The sequence below is a fragment of the Anolis carolinensis genome, unplaced genomic scaffold (genome assembly GCF_035594765.1).
Source record: "Anolis carolinensis isolate JA03-04 unplaced genomic scaffold, rAnoCar3.1.pri scaffold_11, whole genome shotgun sequence".
In the NCBI taxonomy this organism is placed as follows: domain Eukaryota; kingdom Metazoa; phylum Chordata; class Lepidosauria; order Squamata; family Dactyloidae; genus Anolis; species Anolis carolinensis.
The window spans coordinates 20970894-20984767 of NW_026943822.1; the positions used below are offsets into that span (position 1 = coordinate 20970894).

Sequence of the window (13874 nt, forward strand, 5' to 3'; positions counted from 1 at the left end):
ATATATTACACACACTGGTATATATACCTATATATATATATATATATATAGCGCAAAAATAGCAGACACATCCGAGGACAAATACCTTTTGGATCAATGCAACAGGAACCCCCATTTGTGGCATCCTTCCATTTAAAATCTGGCATTCATCTCTCTCTTTGCCTTTGGATCATGTAGTTGTCAATGGGACCACAAGTTCCCTGAAGTTTACCAGCTCAAGAAACCCAATTCATGGATATAGTCGGGCTTTTCTTCATTCCAGATGCCCTCAAAGAACCCAATCCATGAGTTCCCCATTCGGCATTCACTCCAAAAACAGTGGAATGTCAGTTTGGCAGAAACCTATTCATATGTTCTCAGACCTCACCTGCACTGACCATATAATCCAGTTTATGGTCAGTGTAGACCAGGCACGGGCAAATTTTGGCCCTCCAGGTGTTTTGGACTTCAACTCCCACAATTCCTAACAGCCAGTTGCTTGAGAGTCCCAATGTTTCAAGTTCTGGTTCATTGAGAGTCTTGTATGATGTTGATTCTTGGCAGAGATTTGCTAAACGGTGCAGAGGACCAAGGGCAACATCTCAGCCCAAGTATCAGAAGAACTCTGGCTCTTTACTAGAGCTTTTAATCTCTGTAAATTTTATCAATATTTGTATGTATGTATTTTATCCTTTACAATTTTATCTTGTAAATCGCCTAGAGCATCTTGGATGGAGGGCGATTAATAAGTAATTAAATGATGATGATGATGATGATGATGATGATGATGAAGGAATTCTTTATCTTGTCTCCAAAATGGCAATGCAATAAAACACATTCCTATGCAGCCCTTGGCTAGAAGGCTATGGACCAGGGCCAGACTTGAGTTGATCCTTACGAGAAGAGGGCCAAAGGGAAGCGGAAACGGGAGCAGCGATTTGGAGACTTGGAGGACAATCTGGAGAGCGAAATTTGGAGGTGGAACTCAACCTGATGCAGTTTGAGCTGTTCTCCTTCAAACAGAAGATAATGTGGGACCTCTCCAGAACTCAGGGCCCTTCCACACAGCCATATCACCCAGAATATCAAGGCAGAAAATCCCACAATAAACAGAAAATGTGGGATTTTATTCAGCTGTCTGGAAGGGGCCATAGTCTACAGCAGGGGTCCTCAAACTTTTTAAGTGGAGGGCCAATTCACAGTCCCTCAGACTCTTAGGGGGCTGATGAAATACTCCAAAATTAGGATTGTTGTTGTTGTGTGCCTTCAAGTCATTTCAGACTTAGGTCAACCCTAAGTCTGACATTTAGGATAGAGGCCAGGTCAATGATCTTGGGGGGCCGCATCCAGCCCATGGGCCTTAGTTTGGGGACCCCTGCTCTAGATGATCTCATAAGACCATAGGTAAGCAAAGAGACCTCCAAAGACCATCTAGACGATCTCATAAGACCATAGGTAAGGAAAGGGACCCTCAAATGCCATCTAGATGATCTCATCAGGCCATCAGAAGACCATAGATAAGGAAAGGGACCCTCAAAGACCATCTAGATGGTTTCATAAGACCATAGGTAAGGAAAGGGTCCCCCAAAGGCCGTCTAGACAAACTCATAAAACCATAGGTAAGGAAGAGGACCCTCAATGGCCATCTAGACGGTCTCATAGGACCATAGGTAAGGAAAGTGACCTCCAAAAGCCATCTAGATGGTCTCATAAGGCCGTAGCTAAGCAAAGAGACCTTCAAAGACCATCTAGACCATCTCATAAGACCATAGGTAAGCAGAGAGACCTCCAAAGACCAAGTAGACTTAGGTCAACCCTAAGTCTACAGTTTAGGACAGGGGCCAGGTCAATTACCTTGGAGGGCCAAACTAAGGCTCCCAGACCTTCGTTTGGGGACCCCTGGTCTACAGGGAATCACTCTGAGCTCTGCCTTGGGAACCGCTCCCTGACCTGGAGGTTCTCGCACTTTTTAGGCTTCATTACAAGTCCGTACTCAGGAGTCATATTGACACGCTCTCCATCAGACACGGTGAACTCCAGCCGCTGGAGTAAAGTTGTCAAGAAGAGGAAAACCTCCCAACGGGCAAGGTTCTCTCCAATGCACCTCCTCTTCCCCATTCCAAAGAGCATCACCTTCTCGCTCTCGGCCCTGTCGATTTCAGTCCCGTCGGCGGAAAGGAAACGGTCGGGGTTGAAACTGGACGGATCCTCCCAAAGCGTCCTGAGAGAGAAAGAGGACATCAGCATTGCCTTAAAATGCTGACTGTAAGAAAGAGAGCCCAATTTTACAAAATATTTTTACATGGTTGTCTACTTGCCCTTCACTTACTCATCATGGTTGACTTGCCACTGGTTGACAAAGACACACAAATCCTTTGGGATGTAGAAGCCATTCAAGGAGGTGTCCTTGGTTGTGCTGGGGTGAAAAGAAGCAAAGGAATTATTTAGTTTGTTGGAGTTTTTCAGGAGGTTGTAATGAATAGAACTATTCATATTGTTGCACCTCAGGGCTGGTTCACCTTGCTCTTAGCACTCAATCCACCACAGCAGGCTAGGTTTAAACAGTTTATTGATAAAAGATAGCAAAGTCTGAATAAAAAGCAGTAAAGATAGCAAACATCCGAATGCAATGGCACTCAATAAAAACCATATGATCCAGTAGTAAAAACAATTGGCAGAATATAAATCCAAGTCTCAGATGCAGGAAATTAGTCCTGAAAACAAGGCACCCTGAACTTCAGAGCAAAAAGCAAAACACGGTTTCCAGGCATGAACACCAATGAAAGACCTTTTCCATGAGCTTAAAACAAAGCAGGAGATGTGCTTCCCAAGATCAACGTTGCTCTGTCTGAAATCACTTTCTGTTTCTCTTGTATTTAGCCATGTTTACAAGCCAGAAAGGCATTTCTCTGCCCTTGACTTCCCACACATTTATTAGCTATTCTGAGGGAACGCCTGGGCTAATGAACCTTCAACCTCAACCTTGTATCTCGCTCTAAGGAAGGTTCCTCAGACTCGCTGCCCGAAACACCTGGAGCTTGTTGTGAATCTAGTGAAAGGTCACCCTTATCATTGTTTCCTGTCTCCTCACCAGAGCCTTCAACATTCCCAGCATCAGAGCCTTCAAGATTACCCACATCAGCATTGCTTTGGTCAACCTGCATAAACCCAAATCCCCCTTCATCAACAGACTGAACCACAACACATATTTCCTCATTTCTTCTGCTCAAAAGTTGACCCCAAATGGCCACCATGTCAGTGAGGACAGGGAATCCCTTCTGAGTTTGAGTCTAGACTTTGAAAGACTTTTTCAAGATGCTGAAGTCCATCAAACCCTTGGAGAGCGCATCTGAGGACTTCATCACATGAGATCACGGATCCACGTTAAATCCAGTTTCTCGCCCCATGTCAATGAGGACAGGAAATCCCCTCTGAGTTTGGGTCTAGACTTTGAAAGACTTTTCCAAGATGCTGAAGTCCATCAAATGCTTGGATAGAACATCTGAGGACTTCATCACACGAGAGCATGGATCCATGTCAAATCCGGTTTCTGCTTCCCACAGAATTCTGGGGCTTATAGTTTAGGGGGGGCAGGGTGTTTAAACTGCCAGGCAGGTCCTGGGACTCATTAAACTCCAAAGTCCACAATTCTTCAGGAGACAGAAACTGGGTTTGAAGTGGATCCATGCTCTAGTGTGATGAGGCTGTAAAGTCAAACCTGGGATCACAACACTCACCAGTGGGGGATTGTGAAAGGCACGTAGGAGGAATGTCGGAACACCTCCAAGATGAAGGCTTCGGCATACGGCAACAAAGCCCGGTCTGACAACCTGGGGGTCCTCTCCTTGCCAATGGTCTGGTCTGCAGGGCAGAGAGGAGAGAGGAGATGATTGGATCCATCATTAGAAAAATAATGACCTACATTGCTTATATTTATCTGTACTTAACAATGCAACAATTCGGCTAAAATCCATTTAGTGAATTGTGTATATTTTGAATTTATGACCCTTGGACTCTTCAGTTATTTATTTTATTTTATTTTATTTACAGTATTTATATTCCACCCTTCTCACCCCGAAGGGGACTCAGGGCGGATCACATTATATACATATAGGGCAAACATTCAATGCCCATATACACATAGAACCGAGACAGAGACAGAGGCAGAGGCAATTTATTTATCTACTTGGACTCTGTTCTGGTTTATGGCTTCTTGACCTTGGACTGTCCATTATTCTGTTTGGGCTTCTGAATTTCTTTAAGAGTGGGACAACCAACCCGTGCGCATTGGCACTCCCTGGTACATTGTTCTTGATACCCATTGGTCCCTTTGCTGGCTCATCTCTGTAGTACATTACAACAGGCTCTTACAATAACGGCCAATTCTAAGAAATATCTTTGGTATATCCTCAACAGGGTTCTGTCCAAAATTGTAAATAAGAGTCGTATTTACCTAGTTCTTTTTGAATCTTCTTCTGAATTTCCGGGAAACTGACTAGATACATGATGCACCAAGACAGGCCAGCCGTCACCGTGTCGAAACCTGTGGGAAAAGTCACGAATCATTGAAATGCAAATGTATGTATAGATGTAAACATCTCTGCTTGATATTATCCAGGTTCACGTAAGAGAGAAATGGACAGCCTTCAGTCTCAAGACTCTAGAAGAGAGGCTGCCAATAAAAGCAGACAATATTGGGCTAGAATGGAGGTAAGAATGGAGTTGTCACTCATGGGATGAATACAGTCTGCAAAAACCTCCAGATGCCTCCTTGAATGTCTCTGAGGGAGAGCCCTGTTCTTTTTATAACTAAGTGGAAGATGATCCTTGAGCCCAAAAACTGGACGTGACCATCTGGAGTCCACAATAGCTGGAAAATGGACTCCAGAAGATATCGTCCTCCATGGATTTCCAAGATCTCAATGGGCTAGTCATCTGGTCCTACATAAAGCAGAATATGGAAACAGGACTATGGGGACTACAATTCCTACAACATTCCAACCAGAATCGAGGATTCTATGAGTTGAACTTATGGTGAACCTATGAATGAGAGTCCTCTAGGTCACCTCTACAGCCCCAATCCAGTATTGAAGACTAAGGGTAGCCATTACTTCCTTCATTGAGTCTATCCATCTGGAATACAGTCTTCTTCTTTCCTTCCTTGTCAAGAATGACCATGTCATGTCTTTTCATTAGAGGAGCGGTCACCCCAAAATCGCACTTTTCCAAACTCTGGGTTGAGGGATTGTCATATAAATGCTCAAAATTTGAAGCCTGTTCTTTGTCCCCTAAATTGCTTCTGAAGGGACCATAAGCCAGAAAATAGTAAACTTTTTGCCTATGTAGCTTTGCCTCTCCCTTCCTGTGAGCTGGTGCCTTTCTCCAGGAAGTTCCAAGGAGAGAAGAAAGCTCAGAGTAAACAAGTGAGGTCACAGGTATCATTTATGCCAAGTAGATGTGGAAGGCGAGGAAGACCCTCAGCCATTGGTCAATTTTAGATAAGCCAAAGGTATATAATCTTTGTTTGCTACACACATGTTGCAACGGCCATTTGCATGGTACGGACCCATTAGAGTGGGTGCCTACGGCTGTTCTGCCTTATCATAAGCTGTGATAACAATAAAAGGCTTGTTTTATTGCTCTCTTGGAATTCTCTCCTTTACTTCCCCTCCGGGCTAGTCTCCAACACTTCCTGTGCCCCTTTCCCCAAGATTGGAAATAGAGAGGCTTACTAGCTCCAACAAGATCATTCACGAGGTTGACTATCTTCTGCTCAGGGAGTTGGATACTGTTTTTTGCCAGGAATTTCATGTCCTGGCTTTGAGCAATCAAGGAATCGGTGATGTCCCGGATGTGGTCCTGGAAAAAAGAGCAGATACTTCCTGTTTATATTCTAGAAAATATAGAATACAGATGCCTGGGGCACCATGAGTTATTGCACCAGGGGACACCAACTCTACTTATGCCATTGCTAACCGCTTTTAGCAAGTTCTTTCTAACGTTTAGGTGGAATGTGTTTTCTTGTCATTTGAACCCTTTGCTTCATGCCCTATGTTCTGGAGATGTTATGTGGCAAAACAAGAAATTTCAGCCCTATAACTTCACATTTACCTTGTTGAATGATTCATAGTGTCTGTTGATGTTCTTCTGTAGGAAAGCGTTGAAGTTCATGACTAAGGCCTTAAACCTTTTCATTAGTGGGTTTGGTAGATATTGCAACACGGGGATAAAATCAGCAAGGTTGCCCAAACCCGTCGCCTTCTCAGCTTCGTCCATCAGGTGGATGATATCGAGCAATTCCTTGTCGTCGTGACTGTAGCGCTTGCCGAAAGTGACCGCGCAAATGACGTTGGCCACAGAGATCACCACATACCGGTAAGGACAAAACCGGCCCTTTTCCTCCATCACCTGTAGCAACTTGGTGACCAAATAGCTGGCTTCTTCGGAGACATGCTCCTCTACGATGCAACTAGAGGCCGAGGTGAGGCTGGGAGCGCTGGAGAAGGTCTTCAAGGCATTCTGGGCAAGCTTCTTGCGAACTCGCCACACGGCCTCCGTATCCCGCCCAAAAGTTAAGCTCTGACCATCGGCAATCATGTTGAAAGTATAGAGGTCGGGCCGTGCCATGAACTCCTCCCCTTGCTTCACCAAGGCCTGCTTGATGGTCTCCAAACCACTCAGGACCAGCACTGGTCTCATGCCAATGTGTACTTGCATGACGTCTCCGTATTTCCCTCTCATCCGATTGAAACTTAAGTGAGGGTTCTTGCCCATTTGTACGATGTTGCCAATCAAGGGGTACGCAACCGGTCCCGGGAGTCTCTTCAACCCAGGTGGTATTTTCTTCCGAAACGATCTAGTGATGCTCAAGACCAGGAGAAAGACAACCAGTGCGATAAGGGCTTCGGCCACTGAGATGATGTTCTCGTTTCCCACAAACATGGTTGCGACGTTTTCAGAACCTGAAATCTAATCACTGTTGGGAAGAAAAGCAAAGGAAACAAAGAGTGAGGTGAGGGAACCTGTTGAGATACCTTCTACCTAAAATATTGGTTATCACCAAGTGTGGATCTGAGAACAAACGGTGATCTTCCAGAAATTGTTGGACTCCCATTCCCATCAGGTAAAAGACACAAATAGTACGGTGAGGGAACCTGTTGAGATACCTTCTACCTAAGATATTGGTTATCACCAAGTGTGAAGCTGAGACCATCACAAGTGATGATCTTCCAGAAATTGTTGGACCCCCATTCCCATCAGGTAAAAGACACAAATAGTGAGGTGAGGGAACCTGTTGAGATACCTTCTACCTAAGATATTGGTTATCACCAAGTGTGAAGCTGAGACCATCACAAGTGATGATCTTCCAGAAATTGTTGGACCCCCATTCCCATCAGGTAAAAGACACAAATAGTGAGGTGAGGGAACCTGTTGGGATACCTTCTACCTTAGATATTGGTTATCGCCAAGTGTGGACTTGAGACCATCACAAGTGGTGATCTTCCAGATATTGTTGGACTCCAATTCCCATCAGGTAAAAGACACAAATAGTGAGGTGAGGGAACCTGCTGAGATACCTTCTACCTAAGATATTGGTTATCACCAAGTATGGATCTGAGACCATCACAAGTGATGATCTTCCAGATATTGTTGGACTCCCATTTTCATCAGGTAAAAGATACAAATAGTGAAGCGAGGGAACCTATTGAGATACCTTCTACCTAAGATATTGGTTATCACCAAGTATGGATCTGAGACCATCACAAGTGGTGATCCTCCAGAAATTGTTGGACTCCAATTCCCATCAGGTAAAAGACACAAATAGTGAGGTGAGGGAACCTGCTGAGATACTTTCTACCTAAAATATTGGTTATCACTAAGTATGGATCTGAGAACATCACAAGTGGTGATCCTCCAGATGTTGTTGGACTCCAATTCCCATCAGCACTACCAACAGGATGAAGAATGTTGAGGAATAATGGGAATCATTTCTTGTCACCATCTGGAGAGCCATAGTTTCCTTATCCTTAGAAGGCAATGCATTTGACTATCACTAACAAAGAGTAGAAAATTATTCATGGATTAGATTCAAAAATGTTCTTTTAGGAATCTCTAGGTCCCTCAGTGTCAGTATAAGGCCAACGTTCTCCAATCATGCAGGAAGATCTCCAGATGCTTTGAAGAAGAACATCTTTCTGGGAATTTCTAGGTCCTTCCAATGCCATGTTATGGTCTAGCTTCCAGGAGAAGTTGACCACATATTGTTCTTGAAGACCTAGAAGTTCCTAGAGAGATGTCCTCAAAATATCAATCTCCATATACACTTGACCAAGACATGGGCAAACTTGGGCCCTCCAGGTGTTTTGGACTGCAACTCCCACCATTCCTAACAGCCTACCGGCTGTTAGGAATGGTGGGAGTTGAAGTCCAAAACACCTGGAGGGCCCAAGTTTGCACATTCCTACTATAAACTCATAAAATATGGAGCATTAACTGTACTTCTGCAACTATTGTTACCTGCAATTCAATAGCTCTGGACAGGGGGCAGTGTCTATACATCTTACAGCTTTGCTAACCATTATGTAAATACTAGCTACCGTATATACTCGAGTATAAGCCAACCCGAATATAAGCCAAGGTACCTAATTTTACCACAAAAAAACTGGGAAAACATTGACTCCAGTATAAGCCGAGAGTGGTACATTTCAGAAATAAAAATAGATACTAATAAAATTACATTAATGAAGGCATCAGTAGTTTAAATGTTTTTGAATATTTACATAAAGCTCAAATTTAAGATAAGAATGTCCAGATTTCAAATTATATTTTGAAGCATGTTCTCTGGTACGGATAAGAGATTGGATAAAATTAACGAAATCTAAGGTACTTACAATTGAAGGATTTGATTTAAGGAGAGGGTGGCATTCGTATAAATGGTACGAGAAAAATAAAGGTAGAGAAAAACTTTGGCAATCACTTTATCAGACTGAAAAAGCCCCCCTCGGCTTATACTCGGGTGAGGGTCCTGGTTGGCTTAGATTTGGGTCAGCTTATACTCGAGAATATATGGTACATTTATTATTTTTCTCTATTATTATTGGTATTATTACATTTATTATTTTTCTCTATTATTGTTGCTACTATTACATTTATTTTACTCTATTTTTATTATTATTAATACATTTATTATTTCACTCTGATCTTATTGTTATTATTATTGCATTTAGTATTTTACTCTATTATTATTAAAGGGATACATAAGGGCATTTACATTGAAGAAGATGAGAATAATGATTTAATCAGGGTTGGACAGTCTTATCTTAAATTAGAGCTTTATGTAAATATTCAAAAACATTTAACCTACTGATGCCTCAATTAATGTCATTTTATTGGTTTCTATTTTTATTTCTGAAATTTACCACTCTCGTCTTATACTGGAGTCAATGTTTTCTCAGTTTTCTTGTGATAAAATTAGGTGTCTCGGCTTATAATCGGGTCGGCTTATACTCGAGTATATACAGTAATTTTATTTATATCTCGTCTTATACTGGAGTCAATGTTTTCCCAGTTTTCTTGTGATAAAATTAGGTGCCTCGGCTTATAATCGGGTCAACTTATACTCGAGTATATACGGTAATTTTATTTATATCTCGTCTTATACTGGAGTCAATGTTTTCCCAGTTTTCTTGTGATAAAATTAGGTGTCTCGGCTTATAATCGGGTCGGCTTATACTCGAGTATATACAGTAATTTTATTTATATCTCGTCTTATACTGGAGTCAATGTTTTCCCAGTTTTCTTGTGATAAAATTAGGTGCCTCGGCTTATAATCGGGTCGGCTTATACTCGAGTATATACGGTAATTTTATTTATATCTCGTCTTATACTGGAGTCAATGTTTTCCCAATTTTCTTGTGATAAAATTAGGTGCCTCGGCTTACAATCGGGTCGGCTTATACTCGAGTATATATGGTATATATGTGTTTTGTGTGTGTGTGTTTGTGAAGGTTTGGGTCTTGTGGATTGCTGTTGCCGGCTCATTGTAGGGTCATAGGGATATTGAGGAATGGCTCTATTTAGATGTGTATACTTGCCGTACTTGATGTGCTAAAAGGGGAGGGTTGTGATCGACAACAAGTATAAGACAGCAGTTTTAGTAAATGAGAAAGCCTAAGATCATTCGTAGCAAATACTTTCCAACTCTATGTCAAGATACAAAACGTGTTGAGCCCATTATGATGCAAGAGATAAAAGATGATCGCAAACAGTGAAAATAAAATACAATGAGTAATAAATAGACATCCCGACACACACCTTTTTCGCCTAACTCACTCCAGATAGGGCTTAATTTCTCAGTACACATGGAAACGCTTTCACAGTAAACATTGTACTGTTGTACTTTCACCCTGCTGTTAGATCGCAATTTCAGAAACAGATACTGAACCCAATTGATAATGCTTGGAAAGAACCCCAGGTAAGAAAATGTTATACAGCTGGCACTCACTTACCTATCCGTTCCGCTCGCTTTGCTGTGCTAAATAGATAAAAGGCAGTCTCCAAGCATGAACACGTATGTCCCTGAGTCCAGATAGATCACGTGAAGGTTTCTCCTGTCCTTTCAGGGACTTTTTGCAAAAACCAGATTGGCTGAACTCAAAGGAATCACAAAAGCTAAGCGCGTCCGGCTATCAGCTAGATCAAGACCAGCTGAAAAGTGATATGGCTGTTTGTTTTGGGAAAGGAACGATGCAATAGCTGGCTTGAGTCTTGCTTAAGAGAGGACAGCGGGGAAATATAATAATAATAATAATAATAATAATAATAATAATAATAATAATAATGGCCTGATTCTTGCAGCCCAGGAGCAAGCCATCAGAACAAAGGCAATTAAGGCCAAGATCAAAAAATCAGCTGATGACCCAAAATGCAGACTGTGCAAGGAAACCGACGAAACCATTGATCATATCCTCAGCTGCTGTAAGAAAATTGCACAGACAGACTACAAACAGAGGCCCAAATAATTCATTGGAACTTATGCCTCAAGTACCACCTCCCAGCAGCAAAGAACTGGTGGGATCACAAACCTGCAAAAGTATTGGAGAATGAGCACGCAAAGATACTGTGGGACTTCCGCATCCAGACTGACAAAGTTCTGGAACACAACACACCAGACATCACAGTTGTGGAAAAGAAAAAGGTTTGGATCATTGATGTCGCCATCCCAGGTGACAGTCGCATTGACGAAAAACAACAGGAAAAACTCAGCCGCTATCAGGACCTCAAGATTGAACTCCAAAGACTCTGGCAGAAACCAGTGCAGATGGTCCCGGTGGTGATCAGCACACTGCGTGCCATGCCAAAAGATCTCAGCCGGCATTTGGAAACAATAAATATTGACAAAATTACGATCTGCCAGCTGCAAAAGGCCACCCTGCTGGGATCTGCGCGCATCATCCGAAAATACATCACACAGTCCTAGACACTTGGGAAGTGTTCGACTTGTGATTTTGTGATATGAAATCCAGCATATCTATCTTGTTTGCTGTGTCATAATAAAATAATAATAATAATAATAATAATAATAATAATAATAATAATAATAAATAGAATAATAATAATAATAATAATAATAATAATAATAATAATATAACAACAACAACAACAACAACAACAACAACAACAACCACCACCTTACTGGGATCTGCACACATTATTCGCCGATACATCACACAATCCTAGACACTTGGGAAGTGTCCGACGTGTGATGTCTGTCAACATCAGAAGAGGAATTTTCCAGGGAGACTCATTGTCCCCTCTGCTTTTCAATATTGCCATGATTTCTTTGTCAACTATCTTACAAAAAACAAATCTCGGCTATCAAACATCTAAGAAATCTCACAAAATTTTGCATCTGATGTACATGGATGACCTGAAGCTGTATAGGAAAACGGAAACTGAAATCCAGTCTCTGACTAACACTGTCCAAATTTTTAGCACTGATATCAGCATGGAGTTTGGTTTGGACAAATGTTCGACAGTGGCATTGAAGAAGGGAATATCATTGAAAGTGAGGGCATAAATATGCCTAATAGCCAAACAATAAAGTGTCACCAGCCAGAGGCCTATAAATATCTGGGCATATTACAGCTGGCCAACATCAAGCATGAACATGTAAAGACTGTGGTCAGCAAAGAATACACACAAAGGGTCAGAAAAATTCTCAAAAGCAAGCTCAACGGAGGCAACACCATCAAGGCTATAAACACCTGGGCCATACCTGTCATAAGATATACTGCTGGCATCATAAACTGGACACAGGTGGAACTGGACAATTTGGACAGAAAAACAAGAAAACTCATGACCATTCATCATTCACTGCACCCTCGCAGTGATGTTGACTGGCTATATCTGCCTAGAAGATCAGGGGGCAGAGGACTCTTACAAGTCAAACAAGCAGTCAAAGAAGAAGAACATGCCCTGGCAGAAGATGTAAAGCAAAGTGAAGAACCTGCTTTGATTGAAGTCAAAAATCAGAAACTCCTCAAAGCAGAGCAGACAAAAAATCGGTACAAGAAAACCGCACTACAAACTAGAGCTGACAGCTCCATGCAGTCATGCCGGCCACATGACCTTGGAGGTGTCTACTGACAACGCTGGCTCTTCAGCTTAGAAATGGAGATGAACACCAACCCCCAGAGTCAGACATGACTGGACTTAATGTTTACCTTTTACCTATATTATTATATTCTTATATTGACACAAGAGACATTTATGCCGTATTATGATTTATGTCATTTTCATTGTTGATTCAAAACAATTAAAATTGGAGGTAAAACTATCTAGTGCAATGAGAGGGTTGGTTCTTATAGCTTGGGTTGTAATGCTGAAATAGAGATTTCAAGTGTGACAAAGCCAAGGGTGCCCAAAAGGCACAGGAGCCCAGTCCTCCAGGTCAGTTGGCCACCCCAATGGAAAGAGAGGAGTCCTTGGTGCCTCCAAATAGCCCACAGGATTGCGTGTAAGAGAAAACCAAGCGGTCAGCATCACCTCTTGCAATGAGAGATCTTGTGCAAGGAGGCCTTGATGTGGCCGGCCGCCGTCCTTCGCCTTTCACCCCGAGGTGCTCGGCCCTTCCAGCTCTTGCCCTCTGCTCTTCCCAAACTCTCCGTTCTCACGCAAGGTCCAAAGACATCCTTCCAAGCCCCAGATCCTTCACCTCTCCCTTTCCCCCAATTCTGTTTTTTTGTCTTTGCATGGGATGTTTTGCAAATTGCAGCCAAACGCCTTCTCACGCAAAGCCAGGGCAATATTTAACCTGCATGGCCCAAAGAAAGCAGCGATGCGGAGCGATAAACTTTAGCCTTTGGCCACCCTCATCCCAAGTATTATCGGACCCAGGAGCTCAGCTTCCCTCCTAACTGCTGTTGCTGGTATTCAGGGTTGCTGCGTTGGCCATGATTTTAATTACCGTATATACTCGAATATAAGCATTTTTCCTGGGACGGCACCCAGTGTGCCCATCACCTGCACCTGCACTGGTTTCTGCCAGAGACTTTGAAGTTCAATCTTGAGGTCCTGAGAGCGGCTGAGTTTTTCCTGTTGTTTTTCGTCAATGCGACTGTCACCTGGGATGGCAACATCAATGATCCAAACCTTTTTCTTTCCACAACTGTGATGTCTGGTGTGTTGTGTTCCAGAATTTTGTCAGTCTGGATCCGGAAGTCCCACAGTATCTTTGCGTGCTCATTTTCCAAGACTTTTGCAGGTTTGTGATCCCACCAGTTCTTTGCTGCTGGGAGGTGGTCCTTGAGGCATAAGTTCCAATGAATCATTTGGGCCACATAGTTGTGCCTCTGTTTGTAGTCTGTCTGTACAATTTTCTTATAGCAGCTGAG

At 42.5% G+C, this 13874-nt stretch overlaps 1 protein-coding gene across 2 annotated transcripts; it reads right to left on the reverse strand.

Annotated features, from left to right (window-relative positions):
• Positions 1 to 763: 763 nt before the first annotated feature.
• LOC100552565 (cytochrome P450 1A5) lies at positions 764 to 13150 on the reverse strand. Of its 2 annotated transcripts, none has more exons than XM_062963061.1 (7): positions 13027 to 13150; positions 6091 to 6955; positions 5712 to 5838; positions 4433 to 4522; positions 3717 to 3840; positions 2309 to 2395; positions 764 to 2200 (listed from the first exon to the last, which is right to left on the reverse strand). In XM_062963061.1, exons 2-7 carry the CDS (start codon positions 6919 to 6921, stop codon positions 1894 to 1896), a joined length of 1566 nt encoding a protein of 521 aa, XP_062819131.1. In that variant the 5' UTR covers positions 6922 to 6955; positions 13027 to 13150; the 3' UTR covers positions 764 to 1893. The 2 variants fall into 2 exon arrangements, with proteins under 2 accessions (XP_062819131.1, XP_062819132.1); XM_062963062.1 differs by lacking the exon at positions 13027 to 13150 and adding an exon at positions 10488 to 10642.
• Positions 13151 to 13874: the final 724 nt, after the last annotated feature.

Excerpts from the sequence above, each read along its gene's own strand:
- LOC100552565 (XM_062963061.1), bottom strand. The coding sequence starts at position 6,921 with ATGTTTGTGGGAAACGAGAACATCATCTCAGTGGCCGAAGCCCTTATC. Across the intron at positions 3,841-4,432 it reads GAAGATTCAAAAAGAACTAG|ACCAGACCATTGGCAAGGAG; the intron begins GTAAATACGACT and ends TCTGCCCTGCAG. Across the intron at positions 2,201-2,308 it reads TGGCAAGTCAACCATGATGA|GACGCTTTGGGAGGATCCGT; the intron begins GTAAGTGAAGGG and ends TTTCTCTCTCAG.